The sequence below is a fragment of the Cariama cristata genome, unplaced genomic scaffold (assembly GCF_000690535.1).
Source record: "Cariama cristata isolate BGI_N322 unplaced genomic scaffold, ASM69053v1 scaffold555, whole genome shotgun sequence".
Classification (NCBI taxonomy): Eukaryota; Metazoa; Chordata; class Aves; order Cariamiformes; family Cariamidae; genus Cariama; species Cariama cristata.
Window position 1 is genome coordinate 24547 of NW_009615565.1, and position 23320 is coordinate 47866.

The 23320-nt window shown below is 39.4% G+C and overlaps 1 protein-coding gene across 6 annotated transcripts in view; it reads left to right on the forward strand.

Moving 5' to 3' along the window:
- Positions 1–253: 253 nt before the first annotated feature.
- ABI1 (abl-interactor 1) overlaps positions 254–23320 on the forward strand; it is a 29682-nt gene continuing 6615 nt past the window's right edge. For 2 of the 6 annotated variants that reach the window (XM_009699827.1, XM_009699830.1), the window contains exons 1-6: positions 254–434; positions 11413–11513; positions 14951–15091; positions 17298–17398; positions 18559–18639; positions 20287–20463. In XM_009699827.1, the coding sequence (XP_009698129.1) occupies positions 360–434; positions 11413–11513; positions 14951–15091; positions 17298–17398; positions 18559–18639; positions 20287–20463 (676 nt within the window). In that variant the 5' untranslated portion in view covers positions 254–359. Of the gene's footprint in view, positions 435–10669; positions 10685–11412; positions 11514–14950; positions 15092–17297; positions 17399–18558; positions 18640–20286; positions 20464–23320 lie in introns of all 6 variants that reach the window. The other 4 variants (XM_009699829.1, XM_009699831.1, XM_009699828.1 and 1 more) reach the window with 3 other exon arrangements.

Sequence of the window (23320 nt, forward strand, 5' to 3'; positions counted from 1 at the left end):
GCATAGTGTCTTTAGAATGTCAAAGCAGTAATGTATAATTGTAATTTTATTATTAATATTGATTATTTCATTAAAGTGTAATTTTCAAACAGTGTTTGTGTAGATTAAACTCATTTCATCAATAAATTGGCATCCTTCCAGCAGCATTAACTCGGTTCAGATTCTTGATCTAATAGTAAAGCCTAAATGTGTAGATAGCTCTGTAAAGAAAACAGCAAATGCCTAAAGAAACCCGTACTTTCTTGTTTTTAATCTAGACTGTGGACATCCATAAAGAAAAGGTCGCTCGCAGAGAGATAGGCATTTTGACGACCAATAAGAACACATCAAGAACTCACAAAATTATAGCGCCAGCGAACATGGAACGTCCTGTAAGGTATATTCGAAAACCTATAGACTACACAGTGCTGGATGATGTTGGCCATGGTGTAAAGGTAAGAATACCTGGACACTTGAGAACTCCAGTTAACACAGACCAGGAGATAGGGTTGGGGCAGAATGTTACTGACATTAAAATATTTAGTTAATTTATGGTAGGAAGGATTAGGGGTTTGATATGTTCCCACGTACAAACACTTCAATAACAAAATGTATTGTTTTACAGTGAGGTTTTTTTGAGCCATGCTTTCCATAACCTTGTGACTGTCAGTGGTAGTCACAGTGTCTGGAAATAATGGCTTATGATCTTAGGCTAATGAATTGACAAAAAATCCATGACCGACTTTTAAAACTATCACTCCTTCCTCCTCTGGTTAAATTGTCTCTGCCACTCCCTTGATTTTTCTCAGTAACAAAAGAAATAAATTTATCTGTTGTGGGGAAACTGCCTGGTGGGATCAGTTTTTTTATTGGGGTTTTTTGGAGGGTAGTCAGGAGAAAGAAGGTCAGCTAGTTGGCATTTAAATCTCAGTGGCATTTGATGTCTCACTCCCATTTGTGCTTTCGGACAGCCTCACTTTCCTTTTCTGTAAATAAAAGCCTTCATAAATTAATGTCTACTTCCCTTGAAAATGATCGTAGTTGAAGTGAATTAATGTAACACTTTGCTCTCTTGACATCTTTTTATAAAAAAATAGCTTTGTATCCCTCTAGACGAGGCCTTCCAGGTATATTCAATTCACAACAATATTCCCTTGAATGGCATTAAAAAGCTTTTATTCAACACCTGTGTATCCTCTAAAGCTTGATGTGCTCTGGTCAGTCAGTTGTGCAGCTAGATCAGCCCATCATGTGCCCTTTGAATTGCTGAGCTCTTGAGGAACAGATTTTTTCAGAACTACTTAACACAGAAGAGTGCCAGGGTACCTCCTGCTTCATAGTAACCCTCTGAATGCCCAGAGGAGTCTAATTCCAGTACAAGTTAGAAAGAAGCCCTATAACATAACAGCTCTAGACTATGAATTCATGTAGTGACTTTGGACTACCTGATTTTTTGTTTTGTTTGTAGGTAAACCTGTACTAGACCTGTAACTCTTAGGGTTGTTTTACACTAATAATTTAAGACAGACTGGATGAAGCCTGAAAGACATGCCCTGAACTACTGTAAAATAGAAACACTGGGATTAGAGAAATTGGTAATTTTTCAGTGCAGTCTCTGCATTTGAGGAGAGCGCTCTGTGAATAGGGAACACAGGAATCCACATGTTCGATGTCAGGATGTTGGTTTCTGCATCTAAGTGCTCCGGGGATCAAGTGCTGTAGAAGACTTTTTAAAAGTAGAATATTTACTGTTGGTCTCTGCAGTTGATGCTTTGCTGAACTACTTGTATTGTGCAGGCTCAAAACAGGTTGCTTGATCCATAACCACTGAAGTTGTTAAGGTGTAGCAGTTGCATTTTCTAGTATGACTATTTGGTTTTAGGAGTACTGGTGTCTTCATTTTTATTAACATGACCCTATTTGTTCAGGGGCTGAAAATGAGGTCCTATTTACCCATTTCTAGGCAGCTCTTATGGAACAATTCTAGTAAAGGTATTTTTAACTGTTTGTTTAATTCTATACTAAAAACTTGGTCTGTTCAGAGGTGAAATAGCTTCCAGAAATATCGAAATTATCAACTCATTACTAGTCAGCTACAACTTATATCTTGCTATTGTTTCTTTATGGAATGATTTGCCTGAGTATGTTTTATGACTGTGGAAGGCATGAAACACTTAGTAGAAAAATGGTGTTGGTATTTTCTATGTGGACTTGTTACACAAATTAAATAAGCTGCCAGCCAAACCTCAAGTATATAGTTCAAGGTGGCTGTCATGCATTTGACCCCTTCAGCAATGTTGACATTCAATGGACACACTATTGAGAAGAGCATGCTGAGGTAGTGAATGACATAATTAAATGTTTTAGCCATCATATTACTTGAGTTCCGAGAGTGTGACACAGACCATAGCTCTGAAGGAAGTAGCTTGCTTTGTCTGCAAACCTAGATGTAGCTAGTGCTGTTATAAGAAAATCAAACCAAAACAACTTAAACCAGATCAGGTCCTGTTGGAAGTCAACACAAATAACAGATGACACTGAGAATCTGAGTTGCCTCTTGAACATATAAATTCGTAGAACCATAGAATGGTTTGGTTGGAAGAGACCTTTAAGATCATCTCATTCCAACCCCCCTGCCATGGGCAGGGATACCTTCCACCAGACCAGGTTGCTCAAAGCCTCATCTAACCTGCCCTTGAACACTTCAAGGGATGGGGCATCCACAGCTTCGCTGGGCAACCTGTTCCAGTGTCTCACCACCCTCATGGTGAAGAATTTCTTCCTAAAATCTAATGTAAATCTTCCCTCTTGCAGTTTAAAGCCATTGCCCCTTGTCCTATCACTACAGACCCTTGTGAAAAGTTCGGGGGAATCATACGTAAATGGAATGACAAACTTTCTCTTGTCCAGAACGGTCTTAGAAGATGCTTCAGACTCTGTTAAGTCTTTTTTTCTTGACCAAAGATTTCACCCCGAGTTGGATAGCAGCGTGTCCAGTAAGGCCTTAGAAACCATGTTTTCTTGGAGGAAAAGAAGTTTGAATTCTGCCTAGACCAATTGTCAGTTTGATTAACTTGCAGGTCCTTGAATGTATTCTGCTGTGGCAACTGTCAATAAAATACAGTACAACACATACACTGACATTTAAGTATTAAATAAAAATTATGCAACACTTTGAAATCTGTAGGTCACAATTTATTGTTAATGGGGCTCCTGTGTTCTGGTGCAGGATTTGGTAAAGAAACAGAAAGGAAAAGTACAAGGAAGATAAATCAAAGATACAGGCTGGATTATAACCTGTTTCTGCTTTAATTTATTTCCTGAAATACTGATCTTAGGAAAAATATCATTAAAATATGCAGTATATTCTAAGGGGTGATCCTGAATTGTTTTATATGAAAAGTGCAATTAAAAATACTGTCTCAGAGAATGAAAAAAAGAATCAGAGTAAATACTGTCTTCCTCTGTACATCTTCCATCTGAGCAAATGCAGAAATGCCTCCTATGCATCCTCATAGCTCATTTTCTTTCTGTGTCTCTGCTTCTCACGGCTGTGTAGAGGGGATGCAAAAGCAGATGTCTATGGAGAAGCGTTCTACATACCTCCCTCTCTCATGTGTATGCAGCAATTTTTTGGGGGCAGGTGATGAGGGTGGGGGTGGCAGTGATGGTAAGCAGCTGTTCACTATAGCAGGTTTCCTCCCTGATGGGAGTCACCTCCTTGGAAGGCAGTGTTGTTTCCTCTCCAGCAGCTTCGTGGTAGAAAAGCTTTTGTAGAGCATCCTAGGATCGCAAAGGTGCTTTCTTCTTCAGTCTGAAACCTCCAGGGCAGACCCAAGCTACCCCAGCTGCTGCACTCCGTGCCCCTTCCCTTTGCAGGGGCAGATAGAGACAAAGTCTCCAAAAGGAGTACAGTTGATTTTTTTGTATATGTGCCTGTGAAGCCAAGGCTAGCATCAGTCAAAATCAGGAGAGCTTTTAAAGTTGGTTTGCTAGTGAGAAGGCTTTCCCTTGCAACACAAATATTATGTGTAGATGGCTCCAAGAAACACGCAGACAAGCATTTTTGCCGATCTGTTAAGTAGTTGCTCAGCTGTCACCCTCTGGGGATAGGGGAATGTAGCTGAAGTCGTTCTTGGTAAATAAGACTAACTGTTGTGATGTGAGAGCCTACCTTCCTGTGTAGAGCTTGGTTTAAAATTATTAGGCAGAGGCTACTTTAACATTTCCTTCCTTCTCTTCCTCTTCTTTTGTGAAAAGAAAAAAAAAGTGCCAGCAAATAAATAGGTCAAATATAATTACTCATACAGAAAACCCTTAGTTTAAGAGCAGGGAGAAGGAGGAGGAAGCTTGGAAGCTGCCTTAAAAGCCCTGAAGTTGGCCTTTGAATTTATTATAGTCTTTTTTTTTTATATAGGAGACAGGTAGAATTGCAGCAATTTGTAAAATGGCAGCTAAGTAGGAAAGTGAAAGGATGCCTCATGGTAAATGCAGATAAAATGTTGAATACATGCTAAATTGAAATGCCTAATAGCTGTAATTGGATCAAGCTTGTTTTATGGAACTAATGGTTCTTCAAAACCAAACTTGAATTGTATATGAAGATTGATCACTTTTCAGCCTTGTTTTAAGAAAAAATCTGGAATTTTGTCACCGTAAAACACTTGCATTTCAGTGCATTAAAACTGTAAGAAGCTTTCTAGCCCAGGAAGTCAAACAGGAGTTAAGCATTCAGAAATCTTTCTCAAACAAATGGAAGTTGGAAGGACTCCCTTAAAGTAGGGATTGGACCAAAACTTACCAAATACTAAGCTTAGAGAAGGGAGCCTTGCTCTCCCCTTGTTATACTTCTCAGCTGCCCTGCTAACCTGCCGTCCTCGTGCTGACATCTGTGTTGGTGTAAAACAAAAATGCAGATGAGATGCTGATGTGAGGGTGGAAGGCTACCTAATCATGCCTGCTTCCCCTTTAGGATAAGACCTTTTATGTGTTAGCCACTTGAGTATTAACTTTTGAATAATTCACTGTAATAAAACCAAAGTGAGACAGGGATCCTGAACCTGAGCCTCTGCTGCCTTTGTCCCTTTATTAGCCTCTATCAGACACTCACGCTTCAAAGGATGTCATGTTGCCAATTTCATTAATGTCACATCATCCCTCAGGGGTCATGGCCAAACAGTAAATATTGCTGTGGGGTAAAGAAAGCTACTCTGAGGGAAAAAGTAACTCTCCCTGTTGCCAACTCTAATGACTCTCTTGTGAGTGTTGACACTATGCTTTTCATAGGGTGCTTGCTAGGGGAAACTCAGAAGTGTGTGTAGTGTCATCTGAAACAATGTAGGTTTCAAGCCTTTCTGCTTGCAAAGAAAACTCAAAACTATGAGGTCTATTTTCTGATTTTGGAAATAATTTTTTTATGTTAACCTCATTTTTAGCTAGATTCAAAGTTACCAACTCAAAGAATTCAAAAAACCTGAAGTATTTAAAGGCAGGAATCTAGGTGACTTTCTCTGAATGAGACTACTCAGTGCTGAGGGAACAATATTAAGCTTGTCTATCATCCACAAACAGGTTTTTGTATGTTAATAGCAGTTTAATACGTAAAAAACATTTAAAGGTCGAATGTCACCTGAAAATTTTTGCCTGCTCAGTTTGGAAACCAGAAAAAAAGAAAAAAGAAAGAAAGGAGAGACGCACTACTGACTAGCTACATTTTGTTACTATTAACAGAAGAATATGTAATTACTAGGTTGCAAATAGTATTGGGAGAGGTTATAGTTAAAGGTAAAATTTCACTGAAGAGAGACTTGTCTACTCATGTTCAATTTTGAAAGAAATATTGATTTGGAACCTAAGTTTTATCAAAATACTCTGCCTTCCAATAGACTATAAGTTAATAAACAACAAAAAAAGGTTTCTGACCTATTCTGATAAGGAAATTGAGACACTGGAATGGTTTCTTTGAAACTGCACAGAACTAGTGGCAGAAGTGTGTTATGCTAAGTGTCTGACACGTACAGTCTTCCTTCTGCAAAAATCTTTGATTACATATTCTCCCTAAGTCCCTATCTTGATTTCTGTAAGGAAACCATGTTCTAGACTTGGTACTTTACTGTATCATTTCCATAGGCATCCTGTACCTTCATGTACAGGTACCCTTCCAGCTGCTTTTCTTGGTCTGACTGTGTCACCTTCTGGTACTCCAAAACTGCTCCACTGATGAGACAGGAGGCCATCTTGTACAAAAATCTATGCGGATGCCTATGGGGCAATTGAATTGCCTAGCTGCAGATATGTAATAGTGCTTCAAAAGGTCCTATGGCCAGCTGCCTTTCTGTAGGGATGTCTCAGATTATTCTCCCTTGACTAATAAAGGAAATACCTTTTTAAGTAAAAGGGGAGGCTGACTAAAGAGATATCAAGAGCAATCATGGTTTGTTTTCTGTTGTGGTTGATGACTATGATTACTGGTCAAAGGTAACAGATCTAAGGCTGGTTATTGCTTTTACGGAGCATACATATTAAAGTTCTGACTTTGCCGGACACTTACTATTAATGCAGATTAGACTGGCGCAGTTTTTAAACCTTTGTTTCCATTGATCAGCATTTATGTTGGATGGTCTTTAATGACAGCTTTCAGTGATTCTAGGTATGGCAGGACATAGAGTGAATTGGTCCTTTAAATTCAGGAGTTGGAGAAATAGTGAGTGACATGCAGCAGGGGAAGTACAAACAACCTGCATAGAGAGATGAAGTTTCTGCAATCTGAAATTTGAGAGTTCATAGCTGAAATGTGCAGGAGAAACTTGCTGGATGCCAATCTGATAAGAATTTTGCTCCTATGTGCAGATGGCCTTTTGATTTCTGTGCTTATAGATACATTTGCTGACATAGATGAGTTGTGTTCAGTGTCCCTATCCCTAGTTTTCCAAATACAGTTTATAACTTAAATAATAGATTTCTGTTTCCCTGAATCATGACTAATGTTCCCCCATGGCTTCTTACTTGGCATGGAAACTATTAAAAACAGTTAGTTAGATGGCTGCCTCCTGAGGCCAGCCAGCAGAGTCCCTCAAATGTCTGGACATCCTTTGGCTACCAGTAGATACTTTTGATTGCCTCACACCCTGCCCTTTCGTGCTGTTCTTGGTCTTGTCCCTTTGGCCTCAGTTACAGAAACCTGCAGTACTGCCTTTGTTGGCAGGTATTTTCATACTGTTTAGACTAACAGAACTGAGCATGCTGGAATTGCCAAAATAGTTACCTTAAGCCAGTAAGCCTCTTACTTGGTACTAACAGTCAATGCTTGACTGTCCCAAAACACTGCTTGTCCTGTCCAAACCCACAGCTAGAATTCTCAGTCCAGGTGCTCTGAATTCCTGGCATCAGTTACAAAAGCAGGCTCACTTTTGGCTTTGATAAATGCCTTGCATGGCTGTTGCAAACACCTGTTTTGCCCATTGCCTTAATTGCATTACTCCTTTCCAACCCAATGCTGGCTCTCAGTCCTTGGCCAGCCTCAAAACCCTGCGGATGTATCACTGCCCTAGCTGTGATCTTTTGGAAATGCAGTGAGGTTGACTCCTATTTCTTGAACCTGAGACTGTGGTTTCTTTCTCTTAATTTTGTGACAACCCTTAAAACTGTATCCAGGACTGCCGCATGTTTGGTGGATTTTCCCTGGAAAGGCAAAATTGTTCTGCTTGCTTCTTTAAAACATGTCTCTGCTATGATGCTTGCAAGAAACCCCAACCAATACTGCTACTTACTGTGCTATCTTGTTTCTGGGAACATCCTGACCTGTCTAGTTCTCTGCCTCGGCATCACAAGCATCCTCAGCAAGCCTACACACTATGTTTTTGTTCTGATGTGTACGTCATCCAGGATGCTGGTATCTGGCTGAAAACTGTCTCCTGTGTGTACAGTAATACAACTAGCGGGAGGAGAAGGGAGTCATGCTCCTTAGAGCTTCTGCGGGAGTTCAGTGCTGCTCTTCATTTGATGAAGATTTTTTCCTTTTGCACCTTCTATCTCTTATTTTATAGATCCCTCTTAGAACAGTCTCTTCCCTCTTCAAGCTGTGAACCTTATGCATGTTGCTGCTTCCCTTCCTCATGCCCTACACTTCCTTCCTTCCTGACTCTAATCTTCTTGGTGCTGATCAGGCAGCTGGTGATGGTCATGTTCTGCCAACTGGCTGGCTGGCCTAGAAGCATTTGTAGAAAGATACTTGAACCTACGTTAAACATGTATCAGCTTTTCCTTTTGGTTTTCTGCTCTTTTTTCCCCATTTTTCTTAAAATCATAGTGAGTCTAGACCTTGCTGCCTAAACTGTTCCCAGTTCCAAGCAATTTTTTTAATTGCTTAGAAAGCGCTACATTTGGTTTTCAAACCAAGAAATGCAGCAAGGTTGACCCATAAGCTCATCCAATAAATACAAGAAAATGTCTTCTCCTAATTAATTAGCTTATTAACTATGATTAAATAGCCATATGGTTCATCTCGCTTCGATTCATTTGCTTTCCTCCTTTACTTCTGTCTTTTGGATCAGGAGTTCCTCTCCCATAAGAATCCCTCTTCCTTTTGTGTTCCTTCCTTCTGTGTTTTCCTGCCTGTATGACACTTGTTTATATTGACAGCAGCAGAGAGGACGTGTACAGAACTTTTTACTTACAGAACACAGTATGAAAACAGTTGCTAATTCTTGTGTGTGTATCTGTCTGTATATTGTTTAACTGGTAGCAAAAGAGATGAGGCTTACCTGATGTAGTAGCAGAGATAGGAATAAAGGTCAAGAGCTGTTGGACTTCAGATATGTTTAGTATGTTAAACAGTACTTAGCCATAGAAAGGTTTGAAATAAGATGAAGATTCCTGAATCATTGCTAGATGTCGATATTCATATTGTCACTGCAGCAGAGGCAGAATGTAACAGTGATTGAGGAGGAGGTGGAAAGACTCACCATAAGTACTGAGTGACACTGCATAAGGGAAGGAAAGAGAGGAAGCCTTTTGGTTTTATATTTCTGAGGCAGGCAAATTTAGTAGTAGAGGCTGGGTAAGAAACCATGCCACCCTTCCTTTTAAGCCTTTAAAAGGTTTCTATCTATGGCTGCTGGGGAGGAATGGGACCAAAAGTTTCGCTTTTTGGTCTCTTACCAAATTCCTTGTATTATGCCATTGTCCTTGGCAACTGGTGAAGGGGAAGGGTAACATACTCTTGTGACAGGGGAAAGCAAATTTCATTAGTAAAAGCCTGTTTTAAAAACATAATACTTGGGAGACTATCCTGGCATCCTGGAAACTGAGCTTTTGTGTTTATCCATGAAATAAGTATGTGGGGACAGAGGTGGTTTAAATGCCGTAATTCTGCCACTTTGCTGATGAACCTCTGCCCAGACTGGGAGTGAATGGGATGACCTTCAAATTTACTTACCACAGCTAAACTTTTTCACTTGAATTTTGGAGCAAGTTTTGTGTTTCTTTTCTTGTAATATGAATAGCTTAGGCTTTCAACCTCTTTTGGTAAACCCCAGCTGTTTTTCAGTGGTTTTGCAGACGCTCTCAGAAATCTCACATATGCACAGTGCTGTATAGCATGCCTCAGTTATTTTTTTTTTTTTTTTTCTGAGTTCATGGATGCCTTGAAACTGGTCTATGTTTCTTGAAAGATGAGGAGAAGGTGCAAAACACAGTTTGGAAAGCTGTGCATTAGGAGGCTTGTTCTGGAAGTGACAGTTTACTTCCAAACAACCTCAAAAAACCCCATTGAGATTATTTTATGTTTTGGGGTTTTGTGTTGGCTTGGTTTTGGCTTTTTTTTTTTAAAATTGATGAAACTAATCCTTTTCCTCATCTAAAACCATGAGTCATCGTCCTCTGTGTGTGTCGTGTGGTGTGTGTCGTGCTGCCCACCCCCCGCCCCCCCCCAATTAGAGAACTCAACTTGAATTTATTTAAAATTTTACATTCGTTTTCCTTATGGGGCTGAGTTTTCATGATTTTTTTTCCTCTGCGATCATGAAGGCTATAAAAATGATATAGAGGAGTCATATAATGACTTGATTCTAAGAGCTAAAATTTCAGAGTAACAATCATTAGAGCACTGCCAACACAGTTTTGAGGAGCCAGTGCTGTGCTGGCTTGAATCAGGTTTCAATCAATAAACCAGAGGTGAAAGGCGCTGCTGCTCATCCTGTTTGAGAACTCCCTTTTCTTTATTTACTATTCAATGCAGCAGCTAGGGTTTCTTCAAAACACATGAAGGTTAAGTGTCGAAACAGGCAAGTCTGTTCTGCGCCACATAGCTGAAACTGATTTTGTGAACGAATTCTTAAGTGCATGTTGCCATTGAAAGAGCATTGATTTGGGTTTGGACTTGAATGATCAACAAAGAGCTTTTCAACCCTTTACTGCCCATGAGGAGCCTGGCAAACAAATCTGGCAAAGCTTAGCTAAACTTAATTTTGACACAAGTGGTTTTCCTGTGGTCACTTAATCAGACACAGAACTATCAATGACTAAGTGAGCCAGTAAAATCTCTATTTGTGTACTGGGTTGTAGCTAATTATCAGTAGGCACAAATTATTTTTTTAAATGTGATTATCTGTAGTTTAACCTGTCCTATCAGTTGTGATGGATCTGCCATTAATTTCTACCTTTTTCCCCCCCTTTTTTTGCCAACGTTAAGTGGCTAAAAGCCAAGGTAAGAAGTGTTATTTCTCCTTTGACCCACAGTGCCTCATGTGACTGATAGTAGAGGCTGCGGAGCCATTAAAACTGAAAACTAGCGCTCTCTTACTCTTCTCTGCTTTCCGTAGGATATTTAGATTAAATATGCTATACTTGATTTTTTTTGTTTACAGCGTTTATCCTGTGTCAATATATCTGTGATACATTGACATCTGCATTTATACATAGACACATTAATTTCTCTAACACATGTAGTGCTTTGCTCTGAATTCGGTAGATGCCTTGATTTCCTTCACTTACATTTTTTGCAGGAGACTTCCCAGACAACCTGAATGACTTTGCTAGTCAAATAGCAGGGTCAAATTGAGAAATTCTGGGCCTATGCTGACTGTATTGTACTGTCAGTGTTAAAGTTTGTTTTAAATGATTAACACCCTAACAGAGATGAACACAAATGTGGCTTCCCTTTAAAGGAAAGAGGATATAAGAGATTTGTGCATGAACCTGTCAATTGCCTACCTTTCTGATGTCTGTTGTAAATTAATAGCAAAAATAACATTAAGCTTGTATTTAGACTCTTTGTATTTACTGGTGTCTGTCTTGTGTGTAGCTGAAAACTTACTGTTTGACAGCTGTCTGGGAATTCTCACTTCATATTCTTACACTTAAAAAAAATAAAAAAGTTGTCAATAATAGAGCTGCTCTGTTATAAAAATAAAATCATGTTTTCCCTTATTTCAGCATGGAAATAACCAGCCTGCAAGAACTGGCACCTTGTCAAGAACAAATCCGCCTACACAAAAACCACCAAGTCCTCCCATGTCAGGCCGGGGAACTCTGGGGTAAGAATGAAGACTGTTTGGTCTTGACTGTGTAATAGAAAGTTTTAATTCTACTGGTGTTGGTGTTTCTTAAATATGTGGGTAGATGGCAATTCTGATTGACCTTTAGCAAAAAAATCAATTAACTTTTCTGTATAAACCCTTTCAGCTACATTGACTCTTATTTTCATGATGACTTTTGAACAAATGTTTTTTCACAGGGGAAGGATTTATTATAGATATGGGTAAATGAGGAGGCTATTGTTGTTGATTTTTGGGGAGAAATCCTTAGTGACACAAGAATATCAGTAAGGTTTTAACTTCAGTGGGGGAAAGACTTCATTGTTAAAGTTTTTGTCTACTCATTTCTCAATATTCTAGGAAGTATGAAATGGCTGTTGGTGCCATATTTGTTGCATTATCTAAGCAAAATTCATGGTGTTGTGAACACATTGGCAGCATTGATTCTCACGGGCTTGTGCATTTTTATTTTTATGCTTAAATGAGGAAGGATTTTGCTATTCGCAAGTACCACTGTGACCAGAGTTCCTTGCTGTAGCATCTATTTTGCTGCTGCAGACCTGTGTGAGTGAAATCTGCTTATCTTGGTGTGCCAGCAAGTAGTTGCTAGAGACCAAAATATTAATACTTGAGAGGATCAGAGCACGTGCCATATGGTTTTGTCTGTCCAACTGTGCAACATCTTCCAAAAGGCATCCTAAACAAGACCACCTGCCTATTTGTCATTCTTAGTCTTTCCTTTATGCTGGGCGGGACTGAGGCACTGTAAAGCTGGCTGGCATGGTTGTGTTGGCTTCAGGTATGTTGTCTGGGAGAAGTGGGGAGATGGAAAAATGAGAAATAATGAGACGAAACAGGATGGAGATCAGGAACAACAGTCAAGGAAAATTAGAAGTAACAACTCCTTTTGTCAAAGACTTAGTAATTTTTTTTTTAATCCTGATTTGATGGTTTGCTGCTTCACCATGGCAGTGTTTGTTGTGTATTCTGCAGAGAAATTACCCTAGAGGTTTCCTCAGCCTGTTTTGTGAAAATTCCCATTGCTCAAGGGCATGTAATCAGTATTCCAATTGTCTCTTATCCCAGCTGAGAAAGAGTTGTTTATCAGCTCTGGGAAGCTGGGTAGCGCTTTCATGTCCTCTTGGACATTTGCTAGTGAAACAGCAATGTTGATGTACTGGTGAGCTGCCTCTCTCTGATGCTCCCCCTTGAACAAGCCAGAGCTGTTTGGTTGCCTTAGCTGATGCCTGATAAGGATTAATCAGCTGAATGTCATTTCCAGATGAGCTTGACAAGAGGCAGCAGTTGGCTGAGGGGGAGGAATAATGTGGGTTTGTAACAGAGATTTCTGTCTGCCCTTCTTGTTAAGGAAGTACGGCTCTTGTCTTGAGCAGCCGTGTTCTGCCAAAGCATGAAATATCATAGGCATGACTGTTTCCCTAATATATGCAGAAAAAATTGCTAGAAACCTCAAGGATACTACTCCTCTCCCTTTGATCCAGAAAACAGAGATAAGCGTGTAAAATCAGAATGAGCTTAGTGTGTTACACAGGCCTTTAGGTACATGCTGCCTGTTGTGCAGCTTGTCCCTCCAAGGCAGGACTATCTAAACACATTGGGGAGAGAGCCCTGCACAGAAATCACCTGGGCTGAAAAGGGAAAGGGACTGCAGAAAGCAGGAGTCTCTCCACTGGACCAGGGAGAGACTGTGGAAAACCTCGGGTGCTCAGGTGGGAAGTACCACAGGAGGAGGAGTGATTTGCAGGAGCTGGGCGGAGGGAGTAGTTGCAGTCGCGCCTTGAGGGTCCTGGGGCAGAGCAAGGCCTTGGACTCCCTGTAGCTCTCCCTGATGGCAACAGTAATCAGCACCGCATGGAAGCGTTGGGGGACAGTGAGGTGGGGAGTGCTGGGCAGTGTCGAGAAAGGGTGTCTCCCTCCTCTACGTAAGGCTGGCAGAAGAGCAAAGGGAAGGATTGGGCTTGAGTGAGGGAAAGAAATTGGTTTTGACTTCTCTGGTGCTTAGGAGTTCGAGCTCTTCAATGAGGCTGAGAAGAAACTGAGGCATGGCTGAACCTGAGGATGTAGTGGGGGGTTGCTTTTAAGTTGTATGGGCGAAATAAATAGTACTACAGAGCTGAGTAGTAGTTCCTGTTGCCAGCGCATTCCAAGGTAGAATACTTTAAAACATTAGTTTTCAAGGTTATTTCTGTTGGAAGCACAGTTAAAGTCTTCCCTGCTTATCCTTTTATTTGGCAGTATTTAGGGCTGTATCTCTTACAACTAGAATACAAAGTTTCTTTATTTTTCCCACGCCTGATCTCTTTTGGCAGATACATAGGTGGTGGCAGTCTGCATATTAAAATCATCTGGAGTTCTTTATGTAGAGAAACTAATTTACAAACGCCACAGTGCATGCAAACAATTATGGTATTTCCACTTTTCTCTTTGAGAGGTTTTAATAATAAAATGTTATAGTTAAAATTTAGTACTATTGCGTTCTATTGTAAAAAGGAAGTCAGTAAGTTTCTTAAAATACCAGGAAGCTATATAACTTATCAACTCAGTTATAACCAGTAATTGAACAAATGATTAAATGACAGTAGTTTCAGTATTTTTGGTTTTGCTTAGCTGGTGCATTGCCAAATTCCATATCTTGCAAGGGATCTCTTAGTTACTGGTGAGAACTGAAGAGCTCTGCAATTCAGTACAATAAATGCACTGTTCTTAAGGCAGTAATGGGTCTGCTAAATAGATCTTGAAAGATCTGTGTTATATTTCTGACTTGATGCAGTCTTCTAGGTAACCTTGGAAATCTCTGGGCTTCACTTTCTTGGGCTGCAAAGTGAAGACAATGAAGCTCATCTGTGAGGCACTTTGAGGTCTGCTTAAGTGATAGGAGATTGCCTGATGACTGTGAAACAATGCTACTAGGAAGAGCACTGGTGATTGCAAATGCAGCTTGTTGTGTGAATCTTTCAGCCTTACTCCTGTCTTAATGAGTTGAATACCTTTAGCCAAGAATTCTTTTGGAAAGCATTTGGAGGGGAAGGGGGAAAAGACTAAATTGTTACAGTGGAAGAGTTTGTCACGTGCAGTGTGATGAAAGGTAACCCCAGAATATTATGCGGATGTAACTATTGTATGTTATGTAATTCAAAGAATATGTTTTGGCTGTTAAATTTAGTTTAGGCTTTAACCAGTTTATGTGCTGTAGGCCAACTTGTATGGATCTGTCTACATAAGAGCACTTCAGAGAGTTGAATGTGAGCTGTCTACCCTGCCCAGTGGAATTTGTTAATATACTGTAATGTGGATCACTGTGCAGTGACCTCTTATGAAAACTTAAGAAAACAAATGGCTTTGCTACTTCATTGATTTATCCTTTTGATCATCTGATCTTTTATCTTTCTGCCTTCAAATCTTTTTTCCTTGACCAGACGAAATACTCCTTACAAAACCCTGGAGCCAGTCAAACCACCAACAGTCCCCAATGATTACATGACCAGTCCAGCCAGACTAGGCAGTCAGCACAGTCCGGGAAGGACAGCTTCCTTGAACCAGAGACCAAGAACACACAGGTAGAGCATTTTCTCGCTGTAACTCTTTCCTGCCTGGCATGCTGATGCTTACTAAAGTTACTGAAAAACTTTGCCTGTTGGCTTTTTGTTGAAAGGCAAAAGGTGAGTTATTCTACCACTCTGCATTAACAGAACTTCACTGTATTGTTCACTTCTCTAACACATAGAAATATCTTCATACTGTATAGAAGCCTAATTGTATCTAGCAACTTACTTCCATAACTACAAACCTCGTTTTATATAATCAATTAATTTTGTTCTATGATATTTGTTTCCTAAGAATAAGCAAACCTTCAAAATTTATGCAGTTGCAAGGTAGGGTAGTGATGGGTCCTAATGGGTTTAAAGCTGCATTATTAACCTTAGCCTAAGATACACTTAGGCACTTTTTTTTTCTTGTTTTCAAGACCACTGATTGCAAAGGGAAATTTCTGTTGATTAGAAACACTGTGATGAAGGTAGTCTGAAAGAGCTGATTGCTTTCTTTTTGCTAAAACTTAATGCTCGTAATCAGTGCTAGCATGATAGAAGTAGAAAATAAAAGCTATTCACAGAGCAGGTATTAGCATCCGCCAGTTGTTTCGACATGCTTAAGGGCTTTAATGAAAGAGTAGTGTGTGTTTTGGGTGAGAAGGGTGTTCAGAATGTACCTTGGTTTTGATTTTTTTAAATGTAATTTTTTTTGTTGAATTGGAAGGCTAGATCTTTCTCTGAGCCTCTTGAGTGAGATAATTTTTTTTTTCAATTTGATTTTTATCTTTGTTTTTTCCCTGCAGTTTGAAGACTGACAAAAGAATTCAGTGTAGTTAGAAGTAAGAGGTTAGCTTAATTAGAGAGCTTCTTTTTGAAATTTTTTTTTAAACTCCCAGTCGGCAGTTAAACACAGTAGGTCACTAATGGGAGTTGAGAGGGTATTTTGGACACAGCTGATCATGAAATACTGTCAGAATGAAATAACTTCTAAATCTGGCTGCAACGAAGATCTTGTTAATCTGTTTAGCTGGCTACTGTGAATGCTCCCTACTCTTGTCTCACAAGATCTTCTTTTATGTAGACTGCAGTTAGAAATTCAGCTGCAACCATGGTGACAAGAGCAAGGTCTTCAGCAGACAGAACACTAATTTTGAAGGAATTATCTTGGCTTCCATTTCAGATCACCAATTTTCTTTTTTGTAATAGTGTTATTTTCTTAAGATGTATTTGAATGATTTGCACTTGACTCATGACAGCATTGATTTGTACCTACCCAGGAATGGTAAATAAACTATAACATCACTGAGTACTCTTTAATTAACATGGATGGGTTAAAGTAGTGTTTTGGCTTCAAAACATCTTGACTACTTAGTTCCCTTTATATTATCCATTTAATCCATGTAAATTCAAGCTTTGGCATAAGGAGTGCTCTTGGATAAGAATAAGGACAGATTCCGTCTGAATCTTGATTCTTTTTCAGCTTCCTTGATGAGAAGAAGTGCTATGACCCCCAAAGGCATGCGTAGAAATGTTATCCAGTAGTTCAGTAGAAGTATGTTCTCTAAAAATATGTATCGCTGACCTCTAATTTGTATATCACATAATGGTTCTTGGACAAATTATGACCTGACTGTAGTGTTACCTTTGAGACTACCTTAGAAACAAACCTCTCATACCAAAAAGTGTGTGCATGGTTGGGCAGAGTGTTAGATATACAGAAAATTATCCACACCACACTCCACACCACACCCCAATTGGTTTATCATGGCCATTCTCAGTTAAAAAGTTCTCAATCTAACTTCTGTTCTGAGTAGAGGAAATGTTCCTTCAGCTGACAGCATAAATAATTTTAAATAATTGTTTATAGTTTAGGCGTGAACTATTCCAGCCCCAGCTTATTACTTTCAGTTATTACAAGGCCCCTCAACTAAACCTGCAGTTGTTACTCCATTGCATAGAACTGGTATGGTTGCTTACCTTTTTATTTTTTAAAGCATTTAATTAGACATTTTGTGCATAGTGATGTTTATCAGCTTATCTAATTCTATTTATTAGGAGTGTAATGCATTCAGACTTGATTAGCTGGATGCAGGTGTACCTAGAGACAGAGGCATTTTGTAGGGAATTTTTCAGAAGTCTATAACTTAGGCTAGCAGAGCTCACACAAGAAATGTGACTGTTGATAGGCCTTTGTAGGAAATGCTGTGCTAATAATTGTGGTTTTCTTTTATAGTGGTAGTAGCGGAGGAAGCGGCAGTCGAGAGAATAGTGGAAGCAGCAGTATTGGCATTCCCATTGCTGTGCCTACACCTTCACCGCCAACCATTGGACCAGGTATGTGGGACTCTTGCCACATTAACTTAAGGCTCTAATGTCAGTCGTTCGTGTTTGCAGAGGGATTTTGACTGAATATGATGGGGTAGAAACTGTCCTGAAGCTCAGTCCTAGTCACGAAATCTCTTGAGTGCTGAGGGACATCTAAAATTTTAATTCTTTACCAAAAGTACTTCCAGAACAATCACTCATAGAATAGCGGATGTTTAAAACACCTTTGTTGGTCCATGTTTTTACAAGATAATCAAGGAGTGGAGAGGATAGAAGGAAAGGTGTATCCTTTTAAAGCTTAAGTATGTTTTTAAGTGCCTATCTGCAATTGGGCATTTCTGGATGCCCTGAGAAGCAGCAGCAACTATGTACATGTTTGATGGGAAATGTTGTCTTCTGAAATAGCTTGCTAACTTTACCATCTGCCAATGATGGTATGTACATATTCTTTTTTTAATTAAATAAAAGTCTTTACTTTAAATAAGATGCTGAAGATGACCTATGAAAACACTGCCAGTAGTAGAATTCAGGCTTATCCACCAGTGTTGTTTATGCTACGATTACAGTCTGAAGTTGCTAAGTTATGATGGAGATGGAGAGAGGCAGGAAAAATAGTGTGTATAAGATAGCACAGCAATAAAAGAGAACCATGCAGGATCTCTTGGCATTGAAAGCATGCTCCCTTGTCTCTTAAGAATAATGAATGGTGAGAATGTGTAGGATCCTTCTTTATTGTAAGCCGGCAGGATTATTATCTTGGTAATAAACCATCTCAGTCACTTGTTTACTATCTGTGTATTTTGTAAGCACAGAATGTTAATTTGCACAAGAAAACAGTAATGTAATTTTGCTATTCAACCTCTTAAATCTCTGTTCGTCAGATGACAAGTCTTCACTTTCTTATGCACATGTAGGCTTTCCTTTCCCAGGTGTTTCTGATCCTGCAGTGCTACAAATAGGCATGAAATCTGGCATCCCATAAAAATCAACAGGAATAAAGATCTGCAGGTACTGATCCTTGCATAGGATCAGGGCCCGAGTTTGTATCAGTTGACCAAAGCTGAATTTCTGTATGTATTTGTGAAGCCTATCAAGTGCCCGTGCTTTCTTATTTTTTATTTTTTTTCTAAAATATATGGCCTAATTGGGAATATAAACTATTTTATTAGCACACATTTCTGTTCCTCCTCCTCCTGGAGCCCCGCCGGCACCACCACTGCCACCACCTCTCCCGATGGGCAGTCTGATAGGTGAGACTTGTGTCAATGCTGAAGTGATTGCAGTCATGCTGCATAATCAATAATCATCTCTTCCTAATGGACTTAGTGAGGGTGTTTTTTCTTCTGTAGTGGGGTCTACATGATTTTTTAATATAAAAATCAGTTCTGGGATTTTGTTTGTTTTTAAACAAATCTAATCACTAATTTCCTGTGGTTAAAGCCTCTGAAGGTAAATGCACAAGGTACGGGGAAAAGGCTGCCAGTTGCTTGAACTGTCTGTTTCCGATAAAGCTAAGATCCAATTAGTCTGATCTATAAGAACTCAAAATCAGTTTGAATATTGGTATTCGTCCTGTATCACTCCTGCAGCTGAAACTAAGCCCCAACAGTTACACTCTGGCTTAAAAATGGTAGCTGATGTGTAAGGTGATGTATGTATTCTATCCTGTTGGTGTAAGGTGACTGAAAAGCAGAAGTGTCTGTCACAGTGCCTTGGGTTTCATTCTGTAATGCTGCAGGCAGGTGCCAAACTGGAAGACTTGAGGATACGAACGAACAGTTCTTGAAAAATTGCTTTAAGCATTACATATGGCTGTTAGGATGGGATCTAAAAGTACTACTTTTCAAAACAGGCAGGAAAAAATACCCCACCCTTTCCTGTCACAAGCTGATGACAAAATTCATTGATTGTGTTACGAAACTAGCTTTGGAGGCTTTGACCCACATAACCCTTTGCACTTTCCCTTACTGAAGTGTTAAGTGAAAGTGGCTTTGGATAGCATTACAGGACTGCAAACTTCTGATCGCACACTGCTTGTGTATATATGTGTGTGTGTGCATTTTTGTTTATAGATATTTATGTAAGATATATACATGTGTATATAAAAGCACGAAACATTTTATTGCAAAACAATTTTTGCATTTAAAAATTGCGTTGATCCATGTGACCTCAATGTATGAGATTCATTAGTTTGCAAGATGTGATTCTTTTCTCTGTCTGTCAGAGGTTAATCCAAAAGAGAACTTAAGTTGTTTTATTAACCTTGAAGTTTGTGCAGCAAGCATGTGGAAGGTAAAAATGGGTGTTTATCCTGAAGAATGAGTGACATGTCTTTCTGTCAGCTGGTGTTGGTGATTCTGATTTGTTAGTGCAAATTCCATCAATATAAAAGCACAGCTAGTGAATATGATTGATAAATGTGCCAAGTGTCTGAAGTCCATGATGTTTGTTTTACTGTTTTCTTAGAGTGTTGTCTTATATTCGATTGCAAACAAGTTCTGGTTCACAATGGAAAACATTTGCTTTGAGCAGAATGTGGATTTTTTTTTCCTGTGTGCTTTTTAATAAAGGGTATTGCATGTGGAATAATTGAGATATGCTTAGGATTTGGAAACTGATTCAATTGTACAGTCCGATCCAGTCTCTCAAAGTGGTTCTCAGCATTTCTCAAATGCCCTTTATGTCAGTGTTGGTTTATGTCCTGCGTGTTTCTTCTCATTATTGATTACAACGGGAATGTTTGTTTTCTGTTACTCTCCTGTTACTGGCCTTAAATTATTGGAGACCTGTAATCAAGTATTTCCCATGTTCTGGGCTTTTTTCTGTTTTCTGCATTCTATCCCAAGTAATGCTCTGCCTAAGTCTTTTCCTTGGTTCCTCTGGCTAATGCTTTTCAGCTGCTCCGGGTTCAGCTCCTGGTTCCCAGTATGGCACAATGACCAGGCAAATCTCGCGACACAACTCTACCACTTCTTCAGCATCTTCTGGTGGATACAGACGGAATCCTTCTGTGACTGCCCCATTTTCTGCTCAACCTCATGTTAATGGCGGGCCTCTTTATTCTCAAAATTCAAGTAAGCTTCTGAGCTCTGAAATCACAAACTGTTTTGAGCAAAATGATTGTAAAAGCATGCATGGCATTTTAATTTGTGTATGAAGAGCATCAATCGTATTACTGCTTTCTTTCCTAAAATAGAAGGAAAAACAAACAAGAAAAAACATATCAAAGTTGTACAGTGATTGCACTATATGCAATTATACTGTTTTCCCCTCTGACTTGTTTGCTGTTACTCATGACAAGAAGTTATTATGATTGCCTATCTAATTATAGGCACATTATACTTAGCATTTCAGGTGTGCTTGGATAACAGAAATTAAAACCAGATTTTTTTTTTGCAGGAAACCTAATGTGGTTGTAGTACAGTCCCTCCACTACCGGGCTAGTGGCAAAAGAGTACTGTCAGAGTAGAGTGCTCATGTAACAAACTTTTTCCATTACACAATTCCTCTCTGTCTCTTCCTAAATCCTGTCCTGATTCCAAGTTTCTCCTTGGTTCTTAGTTTTAAGCTTGACTGTTAAAGAAGCGCTCAGCCTCTCTCTTTTTAGCAGATTCCTCTGTGCTTCCACACTAGTAGTAGTATAGATGGAGATGAATGAGGGAAGGGTTGGATGCCATGGGCAAGTGAGCAGGCTTTAGTCAGCAGCATTCTGCCTGCCTACCCAACAGGGCAAATGAGGTTCACTGCAGAAAGATCTGCAAACTAAGGATTTACTTGAGTGTTGGTAGAAATCTGTTTCTATTGGGAACCTTCTTTGCCATTTCCATAAATTTTGACCAGATACACAGAGGAGTAATAGTCCTCTAATGGTTTCTGGTGGTCTTCTTCAGTGTGTCAACTCTTTAAACTTCAGAGTGATGCTTCTTTTAAAAAGAAATGTTGGTGTTTGGGCTGAAGATCACTTTGGACCAGTGTTTGCTGTTGTGTACTTACCCTTAAGGAAAGAATGCATATAAAATGTTTGAAACACTGAGGTGAAGAGTTTTTTCAGTAGTTTAGAAGTATTATATTTATCCGAAAGCATTTTTATATGCAGACAAAGTACCCATCTACCTTTTTTTTTCTCTCCCCAATCCTGATTTTCTTCCCGCTCTCTCACCCATACTGGCCCTTTATTTTCCTCTGCACTCTTGTTCCCTCAAATTAATTCACCATAACAACAGAAACTCCTTCCTGTTTGAACAGTTGTTGAATAAACAGGGCTTTACTTCTGGAAATAATTCAGTTGTCTTAAATGCTGTGTGCACACCACTGTTTCTGAGCATTTACATTTACATTTGTCCAAAGCAATTTTTTGCTCAAATGCAGGTGCTGTTCCTTAATCTAGCCTCTCTGGTGTTTTCAAAATACTGATTGTCAACATTTTTTTAAACAGTATTTTGACGGGTGTGTTTTTCTACTTTAAACTGCTTTCCTCTGTTTCTGTAACTGGTGATTTTTTTTAATTTTTATTTTTTTTACTGCTACTGTCTTGACATTAAATCCAGGTCCCATATTTCCTTGAGGTTTTGCTTTTCATGCTAACAAATACTCTGTTTTTTTCTTAGATGTTTACTTCAGTTTTGTGAGAAACCTGTTGTTCTCCCTCTTATTGATCATTTCTCCCATACAGTTTATTTGATTATTGGTTTTGTAATGAACTAAATGATCCATTTTTATTCATCAAACATTAATCTTAGTTACGGCTTTATTTAAAACTGTTGCTTACTTGGAAGTACAGAACCTCTTTCAAATTTGGTTCCAACTGGGTTACCCTGCTGAATTCCTGCCTTCACAGGAATTTCTCAGCTTCAGTGCAAGAGAAATTCCACTGAGAAGGGGCATGGTATAAACAAATGAGTTGATGTTTTGTTGGTGTGTGGGTTTTGATTTTTTGTTTTGTTTGTTTTTGTTGGGTTTCTTTTTTATTTCCCCCCACTTCATGGGCAGACATCCTGCCAGAGCTGATACTTTGAATGGCATACCCAACTGCTACCATGCCTCCTTCTTTCCTACCTGTAGAAGGAAGGGTTGAACATCTCAGCTGTCAGCCCAGCATCTCTGAGCAGTGGTGCCATGTGATTCATATCTCGCTACTCACCAGATCGGTACAGACCTCAGAGAACACCAGCTTGCAAGTGCTCCCTGGGGAGCTCTGTGCACTAGGGTAGCCAGTTGTACCTGTTGAAGCCATTGGCAGCCTCTTTGGTTGCCGAGTGCCTTGTAACCACGGAAGGCTTAATAGTTTAAAATAAAGCTCCATTCTGCTCTAAACCGATGTGGTTTTCCTACCAACAAGGTCCCTTTTTCTATGTAAAACAAAAATGTAGTAAGCCATCCCCCTGCCTCAGCAGAATAAAATCACAGAGGGTGCTCTCTGTATGAATATTGAGTATTGATGTTGCAACATGGTTTCCCTTGTAAAGTAGTTGTCTTGGCTCAGCGTCAGTGCTGCTTTGCCATGCTTCATGTAGCGCTCTACTGTTAGAGGTGGAGTCCAGAATCCTGCAAACGTCACCTCTACTTCTAGTAGCATACTTTTAAAAGATAACTATTAAATTTGAGTAATCCTTATTTGGCAGCAAGACAAAAAAGCTCGTTTTTGTGTGCTCCCCAAGTGAAGTGGAGCAAGTCCCTTCATATGTGCACCCTGTGAGCTTCCAGATGCACAGCCTATGCTCGGCTTGTTATTCGGCTCAACCCAGGGGCATCCTTTGCTTTTTGATCATTGATTGACTAACCACAAATTCAGCCTTGTTGGAAACACAAGCTTGAAGAAGGTTCTTCTGTGTGTGTGTTCTTGTTGTTCTTCACATACTTTGTTTTGTGGTCCTTGTTACTGACGGCTGCTTTTGTTTGTTTCCTTTTTTTTTTTCTGTGTCTGTTTGACTT